Genomic DNA, 23,623 nt, shown 5'->3' on the forward strand with positions numbered 1-23,623 from the left:
TTCTCCATGTTGGCCAGGCTGGTCTCAAACTCCCGAGTTCAAGTCATCCTTTCACCTTAGCCTCCCAAAGTGCTGGGATTACAGGCATGAACCACCATGCCTGGCCACTAGCTTTCTCTTGTATGGTTCATAATACACATTTATTTCACTAGATTAAACATTGCTTCCTTTATGATATCATCTAGTAACAATGAGAAATCAATAATCAAAACAAGAAAGGTCAATGTAAGACAGATTTGGAAAGATACATCTTGTCTTGCCTTATCTTTGATGTTTTAGGACGAGCATATACCTCCACGGAAAAGGCAGTGTAACCATACACTGGGGATAAGGGAATGATGAGTAAAACAAAGCTCTTGCCCTTATAGATCTTACAGTCTAGGTGTGGCTGTAGATCATGTAATCAAATAATTATTAAATAAATGTAAAATTACTAGAGTCACAGATTTTTTTTTTTAAAGGAAATATGAACACCCATAAGAACATGGAATGGGGGATGGAGGTGTCCTAATCTAGTTGAGGGGTGTAACTAGTGAGGTGAGAGAAACCTCCCTGTGGAAGTGACCTCAGCTGCAATCTGAGGCATGGCGAGAGGGCGTGAGTGCTGCAAGGGGAGGGAACAGCATGTGCAAAGGTGCTCTATCAGGAGTTGGCCAGGCACTTCAGAGGACACAAAGCCAGTGGGGGTGAAATGCAGAGCTCGAAGGACAGCTAGATCTTGCAGGGCCTCGTTGGTTACATCCTCAAGCTAAAAGCCACAGAATGGCATGGAGGGGTTTTTAAGTGGGCAAATAAAGTGGACTGAGCTCTACTTGTCAATATCTCTCTATTTGTGTTTTTTTTTTTTTTTTTTTTTTTTTGAGACAGAGTCTCACTCTGTTGCCCAGGCTAGAGTGCAGTGGCACGATCTCAGCTCACTGCAATCTCTGCCTCCAGGGTTCCAGCAATTTTCATGCCTCAGCCTCCTGAGTAGATGGGATTACAGGCACACACCACCATGTCCAGCTAATTTCTGTATTTTTAGTAGAGATGGGGTTTCGCTATGTTGGCCAGGCTGATCTCAAACTCCTGAACTCAAGTGATCTGCCAGCCTCGGCCTCCCAAAGTGCTGGGATTACAGGCGCAAGCCACCACCCCCAGCCTGCTTGCCAATATCTCTCTACCTGTGTTATAGAAAATGGGATCTGGGGGCAGGAGTGTGAGTGTGAAGACTGGTTAGGAGTCCACTGCAGTAACTCAACAAGATCTTGGCAGAGAAGATGATACAGATGGATTCAAAGGTATTGAGGAAGTAAAATGGAAAGGACTTGGTGATGAATTCAGTCCAGGAGGAGATGGAGAGAAAATGTCCAATTCTGATGCATAATGTGGTTCGGCTGTGTCCCCACCCAAATCTCATCTTGCATTGTAGCTCCCACAATTCCCATGTGTCATGGGAGGGACCCAGTGGCAGGCACTTGAATCATGGGGGCGGATCTTTCCTGTGTTGTTCTTGTGATAGTGAATAAGTCTCATGAGATCTGATGGTTTTATAAAGGGGAGTTTCCCTGCACAAGTTCTTTGTCTGTTGCCATGTAAGAAGTGCCTTTCGCCTTCTGCCATGATTGTGAGGCCTCCCCAACCATGTGGAACCGTGAGTCCATTAAACCTCTTTTTCTTTATACATTACCCAATCTTGGGTATGTCTTTATCAGCAATGTGAAAATGGACTAATTACAATGCACAAAAGGAAGCAGGAAGGGCCACACTTGGACCTCTAGCATGGGCCTGTTGGGCTTGGGGTGTCTTTTGAAATGCCTGAGGGAGGGAGTGAGTAAACAGCCGGATATTCTGATTTGGGGATCAAAGTGAAGTTTGGGTGGGAAATGTAGGCCTGGGAGTCATTGGCAGTTGACATCTTGACTTTGGCTGCTAAAATGTTCAAGAAGGAGAGTTTCCTGGGGGCAGGGCATTCACTTGCATGGGAAAAAAATTACATCTTTATTTTCTCTAACCTCTAATGAAATCTAAGTATATTTTTCATCTATGAATGCAGGCAACAAGCCACAGCAGGATTAGCAGGACCTGTGATTTTTGTCACCATTAGAAATCACAGATATATTCACATCTCATTAAATTTGTTGCAGATGTCTCAAAATACCCTTTATGCCCATCGCTTGTCATTTAATGTGCTAATAAAGAAGCATGTATATTACTGAATCACAACTTTCTAAAAATATTTTGATGACTATTTCAATAAAAGTGGGTTCCTTTGAAAGCTCGTGTATCTCATTTTATGTTTTTGAAAATATTATTCTGAGAAGGGGATCTAGGGAGTTTACCATCCAGCCAAAGAGGTTTGCAGCACAAAAATGGGATAAAACACCAAAGAAGAGAAGAGAGCCCATCCTCGAGGAATCCCAGGGTTCAGAGCCTGGGTGGAGGAGGATGAGAAGTGGAGAATGAGAAACCGCCCCTGGAGACAAGGGGAAACCAGGAGGAGCAGGCGGCTTTGCAGAAACTCAGAACGTCCAGGAGGGGCCGGTGGCCAAGTGAATGCACATGAGGTCAAGCACAGTGAGGACAGAAAGAGACCCGCTGCGTGCAGAGACGGGGAAGTCATTTGCTGAAGAGCCATTTCTGTGGAATGATGAGCATGGAAGCCAGATTGGAGTGGGCTGAGGAGTGAGTAGGAGGTGGGGAAATGGAGTCAGTCAGTGTAAATAATTCTTTCGAGAACTTTGGCTGTGAAGGGGAAGAAATAAGTGGAGGGGAATGTGGGATAAGGAAGGGCTGTTCTGTTCTCTTTTTTTTGCCGAGAGATCTCAGATCATGATTAAATGCGGATGGGAAGGCTCTGGCACAGAGCAGGGGATCCAGGTGGGAAAGGGATGAGCCCCAGGCTCACGTGCAAGGCAAGGTGCAGGATCCCAGGCACAGGTGGAGAGGGCGGTGATGGTGGGAGACAGGGGCTGGAGTAACAGTAAGCTGAGGAAGTTTCCAGCTGAGGGACACTATGGCGTAAGGTGGAAGAGAGGAGGGCGTGAAGATTAGGGAGAAGGAAGACGGTTTGAGGAGGAAGACAGCGTTGACCAGAGAAGCGGGGCAGCACTGAGGAATTCCAGAGGCTGCGGCCTTTCAGCGGCACCATTTTTGAAAGTTGAATGACTTTTCTGCAGCAGTGGCCGGTGGCTTGGATGTGAGGCAGGAGACGATGGATGGGTGGGATTTCACCAGACAGGTGTAAAAGAAGACAAAAGGACAAGAGAATTATTAAAAGGGTCAAGCACAGGACCTAAGCTGTGTAGGCAGGACACGTCAGTGCGGAGGGGACAATCACAGGGCAAAGAAAGAGGAATCTATGGGCGAGAGGTTCCCCAGAGGTCAAGGAACTGTCACTGTGGAAATGGTTAAACAGCAGAGCCGGAAGGTCTGGAGACTTGTGATGATCCAGCGATTTTGGAGATGAAATTCTTTTGGGTGATGATGCCGCCTGGGATGTGCTATTGGGGATGGGGGTGGCAGAGTGGGACGGAGGAGGCACTTGAGGAACTTGGGATCTGAGATGCCAGGATGTGCCTGGCTTAGCCTGGAGGATGCTGGAGTCAAGGATTGTGGCGGAAGATCAGGAGATGTGGCGGGGACAGAGACTGAACTGTCTGCCAAAGTCTGCACTTCCAGGGGACTAACAGTGGCAGGAATGACGAGGGGGAGAGGACGGTAGAATGAAACAGCACAAGCCTCAGTGGACGGTGTTTCCAGCGGAGCCTGGTGGGCAGTGGTCTGGAGCAGCACTGTGAGTAGGACAGCCTCAGGGAAAAGCCAGCTTCACTGTGGCAGGGAGGGAGGGAGCTCTGAGAAGCGGTCTGAGGTACATTTCCTGTGCTGCAGGGAGGCTGCCCTGCTCACCACTTCCCAGACCTGCCGCCCCTCCGTGACTCAGGGTCTTCCTTCCTCCTGTAACATCCTCCCTACCACAGCTCCCAGCCCCACCCCCAGATTCCCAAATCTTGTCCGTGACTTCAGATCCAGGTTAAAAATCTGCATCCTCAAAGGTCAGGCGCAGTGGCTTACACCTGTAATCCCAGCACTTTGGAAGGCCGAGGTGGGTGGATCACGAGATCAGGAGTTTGAGACCAGCCTGGCCAAGATGCTGAAATCCTGTCTCTACTAAAAATACAAAAATTAGCCGGGCGTGGTAGCATGTGCCTGTAATCCCAGCTACTGGGGAGCCTGAGGCAAGAAAATCACTTGAACCTGGGAGGTGGAGGTTGCAGTGAGCTGAGATCACACCACTGCACTCTAGCCTGGGCAACAGAGCAGAACTCCATCTCTAAAACAAACAAACAAACAAACAAAAACTGCATCCTCTATGGAGCTTTCCCAGGTGTCCCCCTGGCCTTTTGTTTTTTGTTTTTTGTTTTTTTTTTTTTGAGATGAAGGCTTGCTCTTTAGCCCAGGTGAGAGTGCAATGGTGTAATCTCTGCTCACTGCAACCGCTGCCTCTTGGGTTCAGGTGATTCTCCTGCTTCAGCCTCCCGAGTAGCTGGGATTATAGGCACCTGCCACCACACCCAGCTTATTTTTGTATTTTTAGTAGAGATGGGGTTTCACCACGTTGCCCAGGCTGATCTTGAACTCCTGACCTCAGATGATCAGCCCACCTGGGCCTCCCAAAGTGCTGGGATTACAGGCATGAGCCCAGTCCCCATAGCCTTTTTATTATGCTCAGCAGGCACTGTTCTGAACTACAGACATGTGTATAATGCCTTAGTTTACCAACACTGTCAGCCACCTGAGGGAGGGGGCGTGGCTTGCTCATTACCATCCCCATGGTACCCAACATGGTGTCTTGTACACAAGTGACTTTAGTTTATTTATTTATTTAGAGACAGGATCTCATTGTGTCTCCCAAGCTGAAGTGCAATGGTGTGATCAAAGCTCACTGCAGCCTTGAACTCCCACCTCAACCTTCCAAGTACCTGGAATTACAGGCTAATTTTTAAATTTTCTGTAGATAGGAGATCTTGCTATGTTGCCCAGGCTGGTCTTGAACTCCTGGGCTCAAGTGATCCTACCAACTTAGCCTCCCAAAGTGCTGGGATTACAGGCACGAGTCACTGCACTGGCCCTTAAATGATTTTTAATAAGTACTTTGATTTTAAAAACTGGAAACATTTTTCAAAATAGAGAATTTAAAGAAAATGTAGTAAACAAACACATAGCGCTACTTACAAAGGAAAAAAAGACATTTTACTATAATCTCCTCTCACACAATGTCTGAGCTGCTAAGATCAATCAACACAGGGAACCCTTTGGGTCAGAGGTCACCAATTCTTCGCACCAACAATTCACAGAGCTGGGATAACATTTGGTGCTTGTGTCAACCCGGCCACATGGCAGGATCACTCTGGTGCAAGGATGAGGCTGTCGTGCTTATCTGTCGAAAAAGGCAGGACAACTTTCTGGAAGCATTCGCAATTCAAACGGACAGTTCTCCCATTTTAATGTCGTGCCCTATTTTAAAATTACCTAGAGGAACTCAGACAAAGCATAGAAATAAAGGAGAAATGAAGTGCTGCTGGCTTTGCCCAAGATAGTTAGTACTTGCTTGCTCCATTATTGCTGAAGATCTCCAGCACCCTGGTCTGCCTACAGAGGGGTTTGCACACCAGTATTCCAATTACTCTATACCCTAATCATAAAACAAATAGCCAGTTCAGTCTGGTGAGTTATCGGCCAGAATCTTCATCCACAACAAGATGACCTCCCTTATAATGTACAAGTGAGTCCTGGGTCAACGTCGGGCCGTTCTGAGTTTCCTCGGTTTCCTCAGAGCTGCAACCCTGCCGTTCTTATGCCTTTGCATCCTTGCCTACCTGTGACCAAAGGAACTTGGTGTTTTAAAGAAGCCATCTGTCCTTCTGTAGAGTGGTATGCCAGGAAAAGAATGTTCTGTTTAGCTGGCTACTTTGGTCACCACTTGTTCCAGGGTTTCAAAAGGGTCTGATCATAACGGACTAATCTTCTAGCCCAAATGGCCACTGCAGATTGGCAGCCTTACCAAACCATTCTCCTGTCAATCACTTCAAACCAGGTCAGGAAGCATTCTCCACTCCAAGTCATATTATCCCCTTTCTTCTCTTGCCCAGGGTAAGGATCCCTATTCTGGCGGTTACGGTGATATGGTTATGACTTTTGATAGGTGCACATTCCTAAAACATTCTTGCAACCAAGGTGAGAGGTGGGGCTCAGACACTGGACCAAATTGAGGACTAGTTAGAACCGGGATGGGCCGGAAGCAGCTTTCCATAAGACATGGCCACCAATGTGCCATGTCAGTTTACCATTGCCATGGCAACACCTGGGCGTTACCATGCCTTTCCATGGCAATGACCTAACAACCCAGAAGTTACTACCCTTTTCCTAGAAATTTCTGCACAATCGGTTCCTTAATCTGCATGCTATTAAAAGTAGGTATAGCCTGAGCGAGGCGGCTCATGCCTGTAATCCTAGCACTTTGGGAGGCGGAGGTGGGCTGATCACCTGAGTTCAGGAGTTTGAGACCAGCCTGGGCAACATGGTGAAACCCCATCTCTACTAAAAATACAAAAAATTAGCCAGGCGTGGTGGTGGGTGCCTGTAATCCCAGATATTTGGGAAGCTGAGGCACAAGAATCACTTGAACCTGAATCGCTTGCAGTGAGCCGAGATCCTGCCACTGCACTCCAGCCGGGCGACAAAGTCAGACTCCATCTCAAAAAAAAAAAAAAAAGTAGGTATAAATATGACTTCAGATCAGCCCTGAGCTGCCACTCTGGGCACACTGCTGATGGGGCAGTCCGGCTCCACATGGAGCAGCCCCTCTGCCGCTGCTGTGCACCGCCACTTCAATCAAAATTGCAGTCTACCACCACCGGCTCACCCTCGAACACTTTCCTGGGCAAAGCCAACAGCCCTCCCGGGCTAAGTCTGAAGGCTGGGGCTCACCAGCCCTGTGTCACAACTGTTTGTTACCAAACATGCACTGGGCTCCTACTATGTGCTAGGCATTGGAAATATAACCACAAACAGAGCCTCCTCTTTTGACTAGCTCCCAGCCTAAGGGAGGAGGCAGACAGAAAGATGTACCCCATGGTGGGCATGAGCCCAGAGGATGTTCTAAGAATACAAAGAAAGGATGAGCAAAACCACTCGACCCCCAGGAGAAGCTCCAGAAACTTTTCTCAGAGGAGGTGTCCTCAGAGTTGAGGGTGCAAAGAGGCTGGTCAGATGAGCCTAGGAGGTATGCAGGGGTCAGGCATATGAGGGCCTTGGGTACCTTGCAAAGGTGTTTGAATTTGATCCCAAAGACAATGGGAAACCACTGAAGAATGTTTAATAAAGGTGTGTTATGATCCAATTTGATCCTAGAGGGATCTATCTCTCTCTCTTCCAGCAGCCGGGAAGACTGCCTGTAAGGGGAAAGGTAAAGACAAAATCATTAGGGAAATGACAATAATCCAGACAAATAAATCCCAGCACTTTGGGAGGATGAGATGGGTGGATCACTGGAGGTCAGGAGTTCAAGACCAGCCTGGCTAATATGGTGAAACCCTGTCTTTACTAAAAATACAAAATTAGCCGGGCATCATGGCGCACGCCTGTAGTCCCAGCTAGTCGGGAGGGTGAGGCACGCAAATCGCTTGAACCCAGGATCACGCCACTGCACTCCAGCCTGGGTGAGAGAACAGGACTCTGTCTCAAAAAAAAAAAAAAAAAAAAATTCCAGACAAGAAAAGAGAGGGCCCTACAAAGGCAGGTAAAAGTGGACAGATTTGAGGGAGAGGAGAGGAGACAGTCAGGCTTCAGTGTTTGATTGCTGGAAGTAGGAGGAGCAGCAGAAGGAAGAGAAGGCGGAGTCTAAGATAATTTCCAGGATTCTGGCTTGGGCAGAAATAAGAACTTCAGGAAGAGGAAACAATTTGAGGGGAGATGATGATGTATTCAGCACCTTGAGCCTGAGGGGCTTGTGGGACCTGCCACAGTGAACAGAGCAACAGCTAAAATGGAAAACAAGCTCAAAGGAAAATTCCCACAGATCCGCACTTGTCAAACCGTGGGCTGCACATTCTCTCTCCATGACGTGCATTTCAGGCTCCAGAGGCTGTGTGCAGAGCTGCGTTCTTACCCAGTGCACCTCGAGGGCGCAGAATCTGAGCTAGAGTCAAGAGGGCGGCTGTGAAGAACACCACGCCAGGTGTTAAGGGTGACTCACAGCCTCCCAGGGTGGGGCCCCTTGGCAGCTAGAACCAGCGTGTGCATGCGTGACCTGCCTCATCAGCACACAGGCCTGGGGCCAGAAAGAAGAGAGGCCCAACCCACAAGGAATCTGACAATGGGCAAGCAGAAGTTAGAGAAAATTAAAAGCATGACTCACGGAACACATATGCCACATCCTAAGCCGTGGCTGCTTTCATGACGCTGTTAAGGGTGTCAGTGGGTTGACATTGACAGATTAATGGGAGGACGTCTCCCCAAGAGCCGTTTGAAAGAGGAGAAGCTGAAGGTTTCACGGACAGGATAGGATGAATAAATAGGGAACGAAAGGAGTCATGCAGATATACCCAGGTCATAGAAAAACACAAAATGCAAATCGAGCCAGCCTCCACGGACAGCTGAGTCACCAGAGAGCTAATATTTGCTAGGAGCTGCAGTATGCAAAGCATTGTGCTATGGACTATGCAGGGCTGGTTTCTGGGAAACAAAACCCCTTCCTGGCTCATGGGGTCCTGTTTTGTTTTTGAGCTTGACCATAATCTGGAGTTGTGCTGTGCCATGGAACTTTCTGCAGTGATGGAAGTGTCCTAGATCTGCATGGTCCAATATGGCAGCCAGGTGGCTGAGTGCGGTGGCTCACACCTGTAATCCCAGCACTTTGGGAGGCCAAGGCAGGCAGATCACCTGAGGCCAGTAGTTCAAAACCAGCCTGGCCAACACGGCGAGACCCCGTCTCTACTAAAAATACAAAAACTAGCCGGGCATGGTGGCAGGCACCTGTAATCCCAGCTATGCGGGAGGCTGAGACAGGAGAATTGCTTGAACCTGGGAGGTGCAGGTGGCAGTGAGCCAAATCTCACCATTGCACTCCAGCCTGGGCAACAGAGCGAGACTCGGTCTAAAAAAAAAAAAAAACCAAAAAACAAAAAATAATATGGCAGCCACTGACCACACATGGCTCTTGTGTGTGTAACATGTGGCTACTGCCACTAGGGATCTACATGGTTCATTTAATTTTAATTAATTTAAACTTAAAGTTTAATTGCCACATGTGCCTAGTGGCCACTGTATTGAAAGGCACAGTTTTAGACCTTTGCTGCTCTCATGCATGGCTGGACATTCTAACTTTTTAAGCCACTGCAGACTACTTGAAAAGACTTTATTTTTTATGTTAATCTCCAAAACTTGTGTGGATTCTCATGAACAAAACAATTACAGTGTTTATGTTGGGTAACAGCCTTCCTCTAGAGGCGCACCTTGCTTGCTGGTAGAGTCAAGTGACTTCATTGATGTGAAGAGCACACTGGGCCAGGCCTGGGGCACCGCCAGCTGCTTCTCGGTATCAGGTTCACTGCCTACACCTCCTTCCGATGTAACCTTGAGTCCTGGTGACCTGGAATCTAAATATTTAGCTGCTCGGTTGCCAACAGTGAAAGGACTAGAATCTTATTTTTATTAGTAGAGCAAATGGTGCACTTAAAAAACTGACAGCGATCTCTACCTTCCTTCCCAATGAAGTAAATGCAGTGAGAACGTGTCCTCAGTCCTTGAGGCTTGTGCATTTGGAATGACGTCCTTTCCAGCAAGGATACAGGATCTTGGAAAGATGAGACGGGCCCGTGATGTGTTGCTTTCTAGAAGCTTGTGGCTCACCACGTCCTGGGCCAAATAATCATTTTCATCATCTTCTATGGGGAAATTGGGGCTCCTGTCCTCTCTCTGTGAAGGTTCGTGGGGACAAAATTCCTTCCGTGCCTCTGTCAATCACAGCAAGCTCCTCTGGGCCAGCAGCTGTCTCGTGGGTGCCCAGGAAGGAGGGGCACTGCTTTCTCCTCATATCCAGAAGCCTCTTTGCTTTTTAGTCCACTAAATTACCCACTTTCTAGTGGGTTATGCAGAGCCACTATTTATTTCCCTGTTAAATTCCAATCTGATTAAACAGTTCACAGGGTTGTATGTAACTGTAAAGGTTCTAAAATTAAGTTGCTGTATTAGGTTGGCTTTTAAAAATATGGCCTGGGACTGGCCTGAGGAATCCTAGGAGCCTCAGAACCTTCTCTTCCACCAGTACCTGTTGGAGCATCACTTGCAGGTGTATTTGGACACCAAGACAGTTTATAATGTACTGTAATGTCAGTGTGTCACTCAGGAGTCTCCCTCGTTTTCACAATGATCCCACGAGATATGAATAATAAGAATCTCCTTGATGGGAAACTGAAGTGCTTGCAAGTGGTTTGCCTGAATTCACACTACAACAAGAGGCAGAGCTGGCCCTTCATAAATGCTTTCTACTATGCCAAGCTATGAACATAAATGTATTTAGGAAGTACCACTCTAAAGAACTTCTCAGCCCAGGTTTGATAGGTATTGCTTCACCTTGGACTTAGATGAAATCCAACTGCTGCATAACCAGTGGTTAGAGCCACTGATTGTGGTGAGGAGGTTATGCCAGGATGAAGCAGCCACCAGGTTAACTGTGTGTTTGGAGATCTGCCCACCTCAAGGCAGCTGTCTGGAAGGATACCTTGACACTGAAGCCATTATTTGATGGTAAATGCCTTGTTTGTTCCAGGCTCATCAGAATTCTGACAATTGGAGTCTGGGTTGAGGAATGAACAAGTGATGAAAATTGCAATACAAGTGTCAAAATTTGGTAGTGGTAAGATGCACATAGTGACTGAACAGTGGAAAAATTTCCATGCATTAAGCAATTCACTTTCATAATAGCCACTCAATCACAGACGGAACCTGACTTTACAAATCAGAGGCAAACGCTATTTCGAGTTTTCAGGTGCTGCAGTCTCTAGGAGGAAATGACTTGGGATATTTCCACCTAGGGAGGAAGGCTTTGTTTGGGTTTACACCATCTCACTGAGCTGTATCATTCTCCTGCTCCTTTCTGATTGACCGAGGATCTTTTGCAACTCTAGTGCCTGATGCAACATTCAATCCACTGAGCTCTGGATATTCGATCTGTCTGGCCTTGGTTCTCTTTTGAGACACGCCAGCCTTCTTATTCCCAGCTTCTCCTGAGAGACTAGCTCTGGGACCTCCCTGGAGTTGTGGACCCTGTGGGAAGAGGCTGAATAAGTTCTGCATCCCCTCAGGATGGGCAGACTATACTCTGAAGGTTTGCAAACAACCACTTTTTTTTTTTTGAGATGGAGTCTCGCTCTGTTGCCCAGGTTGGAGTACAGTGGTGCCATCTCAGCTCACTGCAACCTTCGCCTCCCAGTTTCAAACAATTCTTCTGCCTTAGCCTCCCAAGTAGCTGGGACTACAGGCGCATGCCACCACTCCCAGTTAATTTTTGTATTTTTAGTAGAGATGGGGTTTCACCATATTGGCCAGGTTGGTCTTGAACTCCTGACCTTGTGATCGCTGGCCTTGACCTATCGAAGTGCTAGGATTACAGGCGAGAGCCACCGTGCCCAGCCAAACAACTGTATTTTAATAAAAACTGGGGTAAGGGTTCAAACCTGGGAGGGGACTCTCAAAACCAACCCATGATTTTGGAGGTTGAAGATTTCCTGGATCTGGTTTGAGTCTCATAAAAGATCTCTGGCTTCATTCATAACAAGCAAAACCCAAAGGATTGAGCCAGACAGGATGGACGTTGTGACAGCACAAGTTGAATGGCTGTTAAGAATGATGCATTCAGTGACACTTCCTCTCACCCTGCCCTTCCTCTGCTTTTGTGGCCAGAGGCAAATCCTCCAGTATCCCCCAGAGAATATCTGCAATGCGGACAGCAAAGCAGAGGTGAGTTTCACTGTGGAAAATTTTGATTGTGTCACTTTTCTCAGTAGAGAAGATGGGGCCTTGATGACATTTGTACAATCAGGGCTCAAACCCTTGGGATATCATTCTCTGAAGAAAACTGAGATTATGTAAGCAATGTTTCTTGTTCTCTGACACACTGAGGGACAGTGTCATAATGCAAACATAAAATATCCTGTCCTCGTCTTTTAGAGAAAAAATTGTCAGTTTTTTTTTGTTTGTTTTTTGTTTTTTGTTTTTTTTGCATTTTACTACTTTTTTTTTTTTTTTTAAATGTTGTATTGGCTGCTCCTGAATGACTACTGGGTAAATAACGAAATGAAGGCAGAAATAAAGATGCTCTTTGAAACCAATGAGAACAAAGACACAACGTACCAGAATCTCTGGGACACATTTAAAGCAGTGTGTAGAGGGAAATTTATAGCACTAAATGCCTACAAGAGAAATCAGGAAAGATCTAAAATCGACACCCTACCATCACAATTAAAAGAACTAGAGAAGCAAGAGCAAACACATTCAAAAGCTAGCAGAAGGCAAGAAATAACTATGATCAGAGCAGAACTGAAGGAGATAGAGACACAAAAAACCCTTCAAAAAATCAATGAATCCAGGAGTTGGTTTTTCGAAAAGATCAACAAAATTGGTAGACTGCTGCCAAGACTAATAAAGAGGAAAAGAGAGAAGAATCAAATAGACACAACAAAAAATGATAAAGGGGATATCACCACCGATCCCACAGAAATACAAACTACCATCAGAGAATACTATAAACACCTCTACACAAATAAACTAGAAAACCTAGAAGAATGGATAAATGGATAAATTCCTGGACACATACACCCTCCCAAGGCTAAACCAGGAAGAAGTCGAATCCCTGAATAGACCAATAACAGGTTCTGAAACTGAGGCAATCATTAATAGGCTACCAACCAAAAAAAGTCCAGGACCAGACAGATTCACAGCCGAATTCTAGCAGAGGTACAAAGAGGAGCTGGTACCATTCCTTCTGAAACTATTCCAATCAATAGAAAAAGAGGGAATCCTCCCTAACTCATTTTATGAGGCCAACATCATCCTGATACCAAAGTCTGGTAGAAACACAACAAAAAAAGAGAATTTTAGACCAATATCCCTGATGAACATCGATGCGAAAACCCTCAATAAAATACTAGCAAACCGAATCCAGCAGCACATCAAAAAGCTTATCCAACACGATCAAGTTGGCTTCATCCCTGGGATGCAAGGCTGGTTCAACATATGCAAAACAATAAACGTAACCCATCACATAAACAGAACCAATGACAAAAACCACATGATTATCTCAATAGATGCAGAAAAGGCCTTTGACAAAATTCAACAGCGCTTCATGCTAAAAACTCTCAATAAACTAGGTATTGATGAAACATATCTCAAAATTATAAGAGCTATTTATGACAAACCCACAGCCAATATCATACTGAATGGGCAAAAACTGGAAGCATTCCCTTTGAAAACCGGCACAAGACAGGAATGCCCTCTCTCACCACTCCTATTTGACATAGTGTTGGAAGTTCTGGCCAGGACAATCACGCAAGAGAAAGAAATAAAGGGTATTCATTTAGGAAAAGAGGAAGTCAAACTGTTCCTGTTTGAAGATGACATGATTGTATATTTAGAAAACCCCATCGTCTCAGTCCATAATCTCTTCGAGCTGATAAGCAACTTCAGCAAAGTCTCAGGATACAAAATCGACGTGCAAAAATCACAAGCATTCCTATACACCAATAATAGACAAACAGAGAGCCAAATCATGAGTGAACTCCCATTCACAATTGCTACAAAGAGAATAAAATACCTAGGAATCCAACTTACAAGGGATGTGAAGGACCTCTTCAAGAAGAACTATAAACCACTGCTAAACGAAATAAAAGAGGACAAAACCAAATGGAAGAACATTCCATGCTCATGGATAGGAAGAATCAATATCGTGAAAATTGGCCATATTGCCCAAGGTAATTTATAGATTCAATGCCATCCCCATCAAGCTACCAATGATTTTCTTCACAGAATTGGAAAAAACTACTTTAAAGTTCATACGGAACCAAAAAAGAGCCCGCATTGCCAAGACAATCCTAAGCCAAAAGAACAAAGCTGGAGGCATCACGCTACCTGACTTTAAACAATACTACAAGGCTACAGTAACCAAAACAGCATGGTACTGATACCAGAACAGATATATAGACCAATGGAACAGAAAAGAGGCCTCAGAAATAACACCACACATCTACAATCATCTGATCTTCGACAAACCTGACAAAAACAAGAAATTGGGAAAGGATTCCCTGTTTAATAAATGGTGCTGGGGAAACTGGCTAGCCATATGTAGAAAGCTGAAACTGAATCCCTTCCTTACACCTTAGGTAAAAATTAATTCAAGATGGATTAAAGACTTAAATGTTAGACCTAAAACCATAAAAATCCTAGAAGAAAATCTAGGCAATACCATTCAGGACATAGGCATGGGCGAGGACTTCATGACTAAAACACCAAAAGCAGTGGCAACAAAAGCCAAAATAGACAAATGGGATCTAATTAAACTAAAGAGCTTCTGCATAGCAAAATAAACTACCATCAGAGTGAAGAGGCAACCTACAGAATGGGAGAAAATTTTTGCAATCTACCCATCTGACAAAGGGCTAATATCCAGAATCTACAAAGAACTTAAACAAATCTACCAGAAAAAAAAGAAACCACCCCATCGAAAAGGGGGCAAAGGATATGAACAGACACTTTTCAAAAGAAGACATCTATGCAGCCAACAGACACATGAAAAAATGCTCATCATCACTGGTCATCAGAGAAATGCAAATCAAAAACACAATGAGATACCATCTCGCACCAGTTAGAATGGCGATCATTAAAATGTCAGGAAACAACAGATGCTAGAGAGGAAGTGGAGAAATAGGAAGACTTTTACATGGTTGGCAGGAGTGTAAACTAGTTCCACCATAGTTGAACTGAAGACAGTGTGGCGATTCCTCAAGGATCTAGAACTAGAAATATTTGACCCAGCAATCCCATTACTGGGTATATACCCAAAGGATCATAAATCATGCTACTATAAAGACACATGCACATGTATGTTTATTGCGGCACTATTCACAATAGCAAAGACTTGGAACCAACCCAAATATCCATCAATGACAGACTGAATTAAGAAAATGTGGCACATATAAACCATGGAATACCATGCAGCCATAAAAAATGATGAGTTCATGTCCTTTGCAGGGACATGGATGAAGATGGAAACCATCATTCTCAGCAAACTAACACAGGAACAGAAAACCAAACACTGCATGTTCTTACTCATAGGTGGGAATTGAACAATGAGAACACATGGACACAGGGTGGGGAACATCACACACCGGGGCATGTCACTTGGTGGGGGGCTGGGGGAGGGATAGCATTAGGAGAAATACCTAATGTAGATGACGAGTTAATGAGTGCAGCAAACCAACACGGCACATGTATACCTATGTAACAAACCTGCACGTTGTGCACATGTACCCTAGAACTTAAAGTATAATTTTAAAAAAATGTTGTATTGGGTAGGGGTGAATAATAAAATTATTGGGAAATAAGATCCATATAAACTGTACTATAGAAGCTATTTCACAGAATTACTTTTATGTATACGACCATGGCCTTTTTCAGAAGTGGTGTGAGTGTTTTGCAATGATGGTTTAAAGAATGCACAATTTGTATAGCAGGAAGAAGAAAACTATAGGAATCTGACACCAGCTTGTCCCATAAGCTTAAGTGTGAAAAGGAACATAAAATTTCAAATCCTGAATATCCCAGATGCATGAGTATTGCACATAAAATGGCCGTGACTATGCACATGAGCCTCTGCATGAAAGTTCCCTGCAGAGGAACCCAGCTGCCCACTTGTTTAGCAATTCCAATCTGGGAAGACTGCTGCGTGCTACTGTTTGACTTAAATTATATTTTCTTATCTATCCTTGATCTTATTTCTGAGTGTAAAAATGTGAGAATTTATCTTAATGCTAAAAATGTGTTGTTCTAGCCAAACTAGATTTAATTTTTGCATTAATCTCACTCCATAAGTTTAATCAGCAGCAGGCATTATATTTAGTCTTTGACTAACAGGAAACGATCCAGGCAACGTGTTCTTGGTACTGCCAATATTGTGAGAGAGTCTGTTTCACCTTCAGACTCTAGGTGAAATATTTTATTGTGTGATTTTATATTCCTTAATAGAGAGCATATCTCTCTCCCAGGGATACATCTGCATCTATAAACATCAATCACGGATGTTTTTAAGGTGTCCTTTGAACGTTAAATAACCACAGTGTGAACATCTTAGATTAAAAAAGAATTCTCAACAAGAACTTGATTGATATCGTGTATTCAGGATCTATCTCAGAATCCCACCACTGGTAGGACAGAGGGAGTCCCTCCTGTAGAGTATATTTCAGGCATTAAATATTAAATAGGAATTCATAAAAGGCATATTACTCATCTTAAATCAATTCACCATGCTAACAATCAGTGTTGAATACAGCTTGTGGTATTGCGCTCTTACATAGGATAAGTAAAATTCTTAGATAAGATCTTAAACATGAAAATACGATCCTAGAGCTTAGCGAATCGGAGCACCTTCTCTGGGGTCTGCCTAGAATGGAATCTCTACCACACTGGCTGTGAAATCTTAGGTAAAGTTTTGCAATTTCTGTAAGGCCCAGTTTTCTCATCTGTAAAGTGGGGCAAAGATGGATAGATGGATGGATAGACAGATAGACAGATAGATTGATAAGGAGAGGTGATAGATATATACATTTATAAGAATTAAATAAGCTAATATGTATAAAGTGCTTCACATAGTGCCTGGAATGTTGCAAGCACTGAAATAATGGTAACCGCTTAATTACTATTACAATGATACTATTATTAATCATATTATCATATTGTTATTATCATCATATTGTTATATCATTCTAGGCAAAAATATTTAAACAATTTCCAATTATTACATGATATAGTTATTACCACATTTTACTCTCTTCCTTCATCAGAAATAAAAACTAGGCCCAATCTTGCATCAAGTTAGACCATATGCCACAGAGATGACGCTGTGCTTCAGAAGGCCCAGTGCCTCCAAATCTTAAAGAGTTGCGGTGCTTCTCATCTGGATGGTGTCTTATAGACCATCTGTTTCAGGACCTTTATCTACAGGAAAGAGGAGTGAGGCCCAACCATAGTGAGACGTGAAGACTGCAGAGCTGGGAGCCACAGGGGTGGTGTCCCAAGGAAGGGAGTTCCCAGCCCTGGGCTCCTTCCTGCCCCTGGCTCTCCCTGCCCTGACCTTTGGGATTCTGCAGCATCTCCTTTTTGAGTTGGCTTTTTCCTAAATCACACACACGCACGCACGCACACACGCACGCACGCACACACGCACGCACGCGCACACACACCCCACCACCACCAGCAGCAGCAGCAGCCCCAGGAGACTGTCTCCCAGAATTCTTCATACCTGTTTGGAAGATGACCTGCTAGAAAACCGGGATCTCTCAAAACTTGTCTCTTGCCCCCAAAACTGATCACGTTTCTTCTCATTTGGGTCTCTTCTATATTCCTGTCGTCTCAGACAAGCCTGAAGAACAACAAAAAAATGTCTGTCTTAGGACCATGGCAAGCTTGGGTAACTTTATGCTTAATTCCAATGGTGAGGAGCATGAAATGAATGGTATGCATCTCCAGGTGTTCATCAAATACCTCTCACCAAGTATAAAGACCAGGTATCACTCTTCCCTTTGCTTAAAGCGCTAGGTCAGACGTATTAGCCATTGCTTTAATGAATTCAAACGATAAACATACTGAGAGGCATTTTGTCAAGAATGTACCCAACTGTTGCCTTCTCAAGGAGGGCACCTGTTACATCTTGCGAATTTCTCTTTCTGGTCTCATTCTCTTCATGGCCCCTCCCTCTTCCTACCTCCACTATACTGTGACCCTGGAGATGACACCCTAGTTGTGGGATGAGAATTGTCAATGTCAGAGCATGTGCTATTCCCTGCACTTGGAATCTCCTCCGTTAGAAGCTCTCTTGGCATAACCGCCTGATGTACTAATAGCCTGCTGCTGTGGCCTCGCTTCTCTTTAGTTTCCGCTGCCTTCTCTTCTCCAGGCTGAATTAACTGTCAGAGTTGCAATGCATATTAATTTAAGCTTGAATTATACATATTTTTTTCCTATTGTAGGTACTTGTTTGTGGTTTTGAGCCTGTTTCTCCTGCTGATCATTGAGAACCCTGAGAGTAAGGACAACTTCTTATATTTGAATCCCCCACCATCCAGCATTTAATTTTAGCTGAACTGCAGCTGGCCCGGTGCCCAGTGGCTCATGCCTATAATCCCAGCACTTTGGGAGGCCGAGGCAGGTGGATCACTTGAGGCCAGGAGTTCAAGACCAGCCTGGCCAACATGGTGAAACCCCGTTTCTACTAAAAATATAAAAATTAGTTGCGGTGGCATATGCCTGTAATCCCAGCTACTCAGGAGGCCGAGGCACGAGAATTGCTTGAACCTGGGAGGCAGAGGTTGCAGTGAGCCAAGATAGTGCCACTGCATTCCAGCCTGGGTGACAGAGCAAGATTCTGTCTCAAAAAATCAATAATAATTTTAGTTGAATTGCATTTTTGCTTTGGAGGAAAATATCAATCCCTAAGTGCAAAATAAGAAAAATAAAATTACCAATGAAAATAATTCCCCATTTTTCTTAACAAAATTAAAATCTGGTACTAAAATATTTCTCCTATAGTACTAGGACTGAACAAACCCAAGGATATCATGTACTAAGGAAATTTCAACTGATTTTAAATACCTCAAAATAGTAAAAGAGGTTTTTTTTCCCCCAGGATGGAGTCTTACTCTGTCACCCAGGCTGCAGTGCAGTGGCACGATCTTGGCTCACTGCAACCTCCGCCCCTGGGTTCAAGCGATTATCCTGCCTCAGCCTCCTGAGTAGCTGGGACTACAGGAGCACGCCACCATGCCCAGCCAATTTTTGTATTTTTAGTAGAGACAGGGTTTTGCCATGTTGGCCAGGCTGGTCTTGAACTCCTGACCTCAGGTGATCCACCTGCCTCAGCCTCCCAAAGTGCACCTGGCCCAGTAAAACTTTTTTGGAGTATTTCTATATTTGCAGATCCAGTAGCCCAATTCAACTTTGCCATGCCAGGGCCAAATTATCCACTGTCATAGAAAACAAATTTGAAGTAAAGACCAAAAATATTGTTTCTATACTAGGCCTGACAACTGCCCTTCCTGGCTGGATTGAGAAAGGAAAGATTCCTTCAGCACATTTCACGCCCTCTGTTAGAAAAAGCATCCCCTTCCGTGATGTAGTAGGACTTACCAGAATTTCACGCCATGCGTAAGCCTGACATTATGCTGTAAGGTTAAGAATAGAAATGAACCGATACTAACAAAACTTTTACTCCTCCGAATTGGGTTATTCACACGGAGTTTTACATCTGAATTGCAGGTGACGCCCTAGCCTCCGGGCTCATCACAGCAGCCAAGTGGTCACCTGCAGGAAGTGGAATCCTAGATTCTGGGCAGAAAGATGCAGTTTCACTCCAGCTTGCTTGGGAAGGGATAACATCCTGTCCCACAGTTAATCTTATTTTCAAAAACTATGCCACATAGATAGTAAGTCGTCATAATAAACACTGGATGCTGTTTGTTTTAATAATTTCAGCAAGAAATACCAAAGAACACTAGACAGTAACCATAATAAATAAGTTAAACAAAACAAAAAACAGCCAATCATAGAGAAACCCAGGTAAAGCTAAAGGGAATTGCTGGAGAACGTAACGAAGTTCAGTTAAATACGTGCCTTTTTTGTTCTAATCCTTTTACAAGGACTTCAAATGGGAGTCTGTGTTTGGAAAGAGCACTGGTGTGGAGCGCTGTTTCCGAAAGGGGCAGATGTCTGTGCGGTCCTAACCTACTGGTATTGAAGGCAAAAGAAGAAAATGCTGATGGGCTGAAAGTGGAGGAGGCAGTGTTAGCAAATGCACGCAAGACCAAGGCAGATTTTGTGGGATGAACAGAATTCTTGTGGGCTGAGTGTTTTTTGAAAATTCTCTCCAAGAATGCATACGACTTAAATATTTCTTTACCAAAAGGGAAGGAGGAATAGATTGGTTTGCAAAGTTGAAAAAAAAATTTTTTCCCTCTAGTTCCTTGTTCCTCTTCTTACAGAGGAGCAGAACAAACCAGTGGCAAGGCAGGTACTTAAACTTTTATCTTGACAGAGCCAAGCAATCTTTCTGTGTAAATCAAACATCAATCCTCTCAAAGTTATAGCTTTGCTGAGAAGGAACACGGGGCAGAGCAAATATCCAGACTTACAGTTGTAGAAGCAGCAAGAACCTTGCCTTATCCCCTGCCAGGGCTGCTTTTCTTTGTATTTGTAATTGTACATGATTTTTTGTCAGCTGTTGATGTTGTTTTTGTGTGGAGTGGGCTGGGGGAGCCTAAGGTGACTGGGCAGGAGAGGACAGCATCCATGGGTCAGGAGAGGAATGGATTTGTAATTCAAAACCACCAGTGGCTTCCCTTACCCTGGACTTTAAAAACATTCTCCCCTTTCAATTGCACGTGTCAGGATTCGGATGGCTATAAATAAGTCTCTGATCATGTGGCAAAACTGGCCGAGGGCAGTCTTGAAATTGAAGGCTTCAGGTAACTTTTTACTTTTTCCTTCTGGGGAGAATCAGGGCCTCTTCCTTCCCTCTTCCATTGGTGTTGACCCCCACCCCACAGTGCGTCCCCCTGACTGCAGCATACGTAGTTGGGCTGCCTTCTGTGCAGAAGGTACCACTGTGGGGGCAAAATGCGGAATGTGCATCAATGTCTGTGGGGATGACGTGGGTTTTGTGACTCACTGTAACTCAATCCTGGTAAACATGACAATCCCCAGCTCTGCCACTTTCTAACGTCGTGACCTTGGGCGAGCTGACTAATGCCATTGATTCTTGCTTTCCTCATCTGTAAGAGGAAGCTGCAGATTGTTGACAAGTTAACATCAACAAGGTATACAGTTGGTGATATGTTAATAGTGGCTGGCCCGTGGGGACAGTTCAATCAAAGGTGCCTACCACCACCATCACCATCACCATCACCACCACCACCACCACCACTACCATTTCCATAACCATCTCCATCACCACCACCACCACCACCACATCCATCACCACCACAACCATCACCACCCGCCACCACCACCTCCATCAACCACCACCACCTCCCATCACCACCACCACCTCCATCACCTCCATCACTGCCACCACCACCACGTCCATCACCACCACAACCATCACCACCCACCACCACCTCCATCAACCACCACCACCTCCATCACCACCACCATCACCACCACCTCCTCCATCACCTCCATCACCACCACCACCACCATCACCACCACCACCACCATGACCACCATCACCTCCATGACCACCACAACCATCACCACCATCACCATCTCCACCTCCATCACCACCAACACGACCACCATCACCTCCATGACCACCACAACCATCACCACCACCACCACCTCCATCACCACCACCACCGCCACCATGACCACCATCACCTCCATGACCACCACCACCTCCATGACCACCACAACCATCACCACCACCACCACCACCACGACCACCATCACCTCCATCACCACCACGACCACCACCACCTCCATCACCACCACCACCTCCATCACCACCACCACGACCACCATCACCTCCATGACCACCACAACCATCACCACCACCACCACCTCCATCACCACCACCACCGCCACCATGACCACCATCACCTCCATGACCACCACCACCTCCATGACCACCACAACCATCACCACCACCACCACCACCACGACCACCATCACCTCCATCACCACCACGACCACCACCACCTCCATCACCACCACCACCATCACCACCACAACCATCACCACCACTACCTCCATCACAACCACCACCACCACCACCACAACCACCATCACCTCCATGACCACCACAACCATCACCACCACCACCACTCCACCTCCATCACCACCACTACAACCACCACGACCACCACCTCCATCACCACCACCACCTCCATCACCACCACCACCTCTATCACCATCACCACCTCCATCACCACCACCAACACCTCCATCACCACCACCACCACCTCCATCACCACCACGACCACCACCTCCATCACCACCACCACCACCTCTATCACCACCACCACCTCCATCACCACCACCTCCATGACCACCACCACCACCTCTATCACCACCACCACCTCCATCACCACCACCACAACCATCACCACCACCACCTCCATCACCATCACCACCACCACCTCCATCACCACCACCACCATGACCACCACTACCACCACCACCACCTCTATCACCATCACCACCTCCATCACCACCACCAACACCTCCATCACCACCACGACCACCACCTCCATCACCACCACCACCTCCATCACCACCACCACCACCTCTATCACCACCACCACCTCCATCACCACCACCTCCATGACCACCACCACCACCTCTATCACCACCACCACCTCCATCACCACCACCACAACCATCACCACCACCACCTCCATCACCATCACCACCACCACCTCCATCACCACCACCACCATGACCACCACTACCACCACCACCACCTCTATCACCATCACCACCTCCATCACCACCACCAACACCTCCATCACCACCACGACCACCACCTCCATCACCACCACCACCTCCATCACCACCACCACCACCTCTATCACCACCACCACCTCCATCACCACCACCTCCATGACCACCACCACCACCTCTATCACCACCACCACCTCCATCACCACCACCACAACCATCACCACCACCACCTCCATCACCACCACCACAACCATCACCACAACCACCTCCATCACCACCACCATCACCACCACCACCACCACGACCACCATCACCTCCATGACCACACCATGACCACCACCACCTCCACCATCCTCACCACCCTCACCACCACCACCTCCATTACCACCACCACCTCTATTACCATCACCACCACCACCACCACCACCGTCACCACCACCACGTCCATCACCACCACCACCACTGCCACCACCACCACCACCTCCATAACCATCACTACCACCACCACCACCTCCATCACCACCACCACCATCACATCACTACTATTTCCATCACATCTCCATCACCACCACCACCACAAACATCACCACCACCACCACAAACATCACCACCACCACCACCACCACCAACATCCCCACATCACTCCCCAACCCCCACCACCCATCTCACCTCCCCACCCCCATCACTCCCACCACCACTGCCACTCCCATCACCACCAGCAGCTGCCACAGCCTTTTAATTGCTGTTCTCAATCCCATTTCCTGGTTTACTTCTATTACTGTTTCTAAAGTCAGCCTTTGCCAAAGTATATGACTCTGATGTTGGTCACAGAAGAAGAGAGAATCTTTCTGTTTAGTCCTGAGGTTCATCCTTGTTTTTC

At 45.9% G+C, this 23,623-nt stretch overlaps 1 protein-coding gene across 6 annotated transcripts in view; it reads right to left on the minus strand.

Annotated features, from left to right (window-relative positions):
* Positions 1–23,623, minus strand: part of MARCHF10 (membrane associated ring-CH-type finger 10) — a 112,017-nt gene that overhangs the window by 73,899 nt on the left and 14,495 nt on the right. For all 6 annotated transcript variants that reach the window (XM_045374605.2, XM_045374606.2, XM_065531821.1 and 3 more), the window contains exon 3: positions 17,552–17,671. In XM_045374605.2, the coding sequence (XP_045230540.2) occupies positions 17,552–17,671 (120 nt within the window). The remainder of the gene's footprint in view (positions 1–17,551; positions 17,672–23,623) is intronic.

The sequence above is a fragment of the Macaca fascicularis genome, chromosome 16 (genome assembly GCF_037993035.2).
Source record: "Macaca fascicularis isolate 582-1 chromosome 16, T2T-MFA8v1.1".
In the NCBI taxonomy this organism is placed as follows: Eukaryota; Metazoa; Chordata; class Mammalia; order Primates; family Cercopithecidae; genus Macaca; species Macaca fascicularis.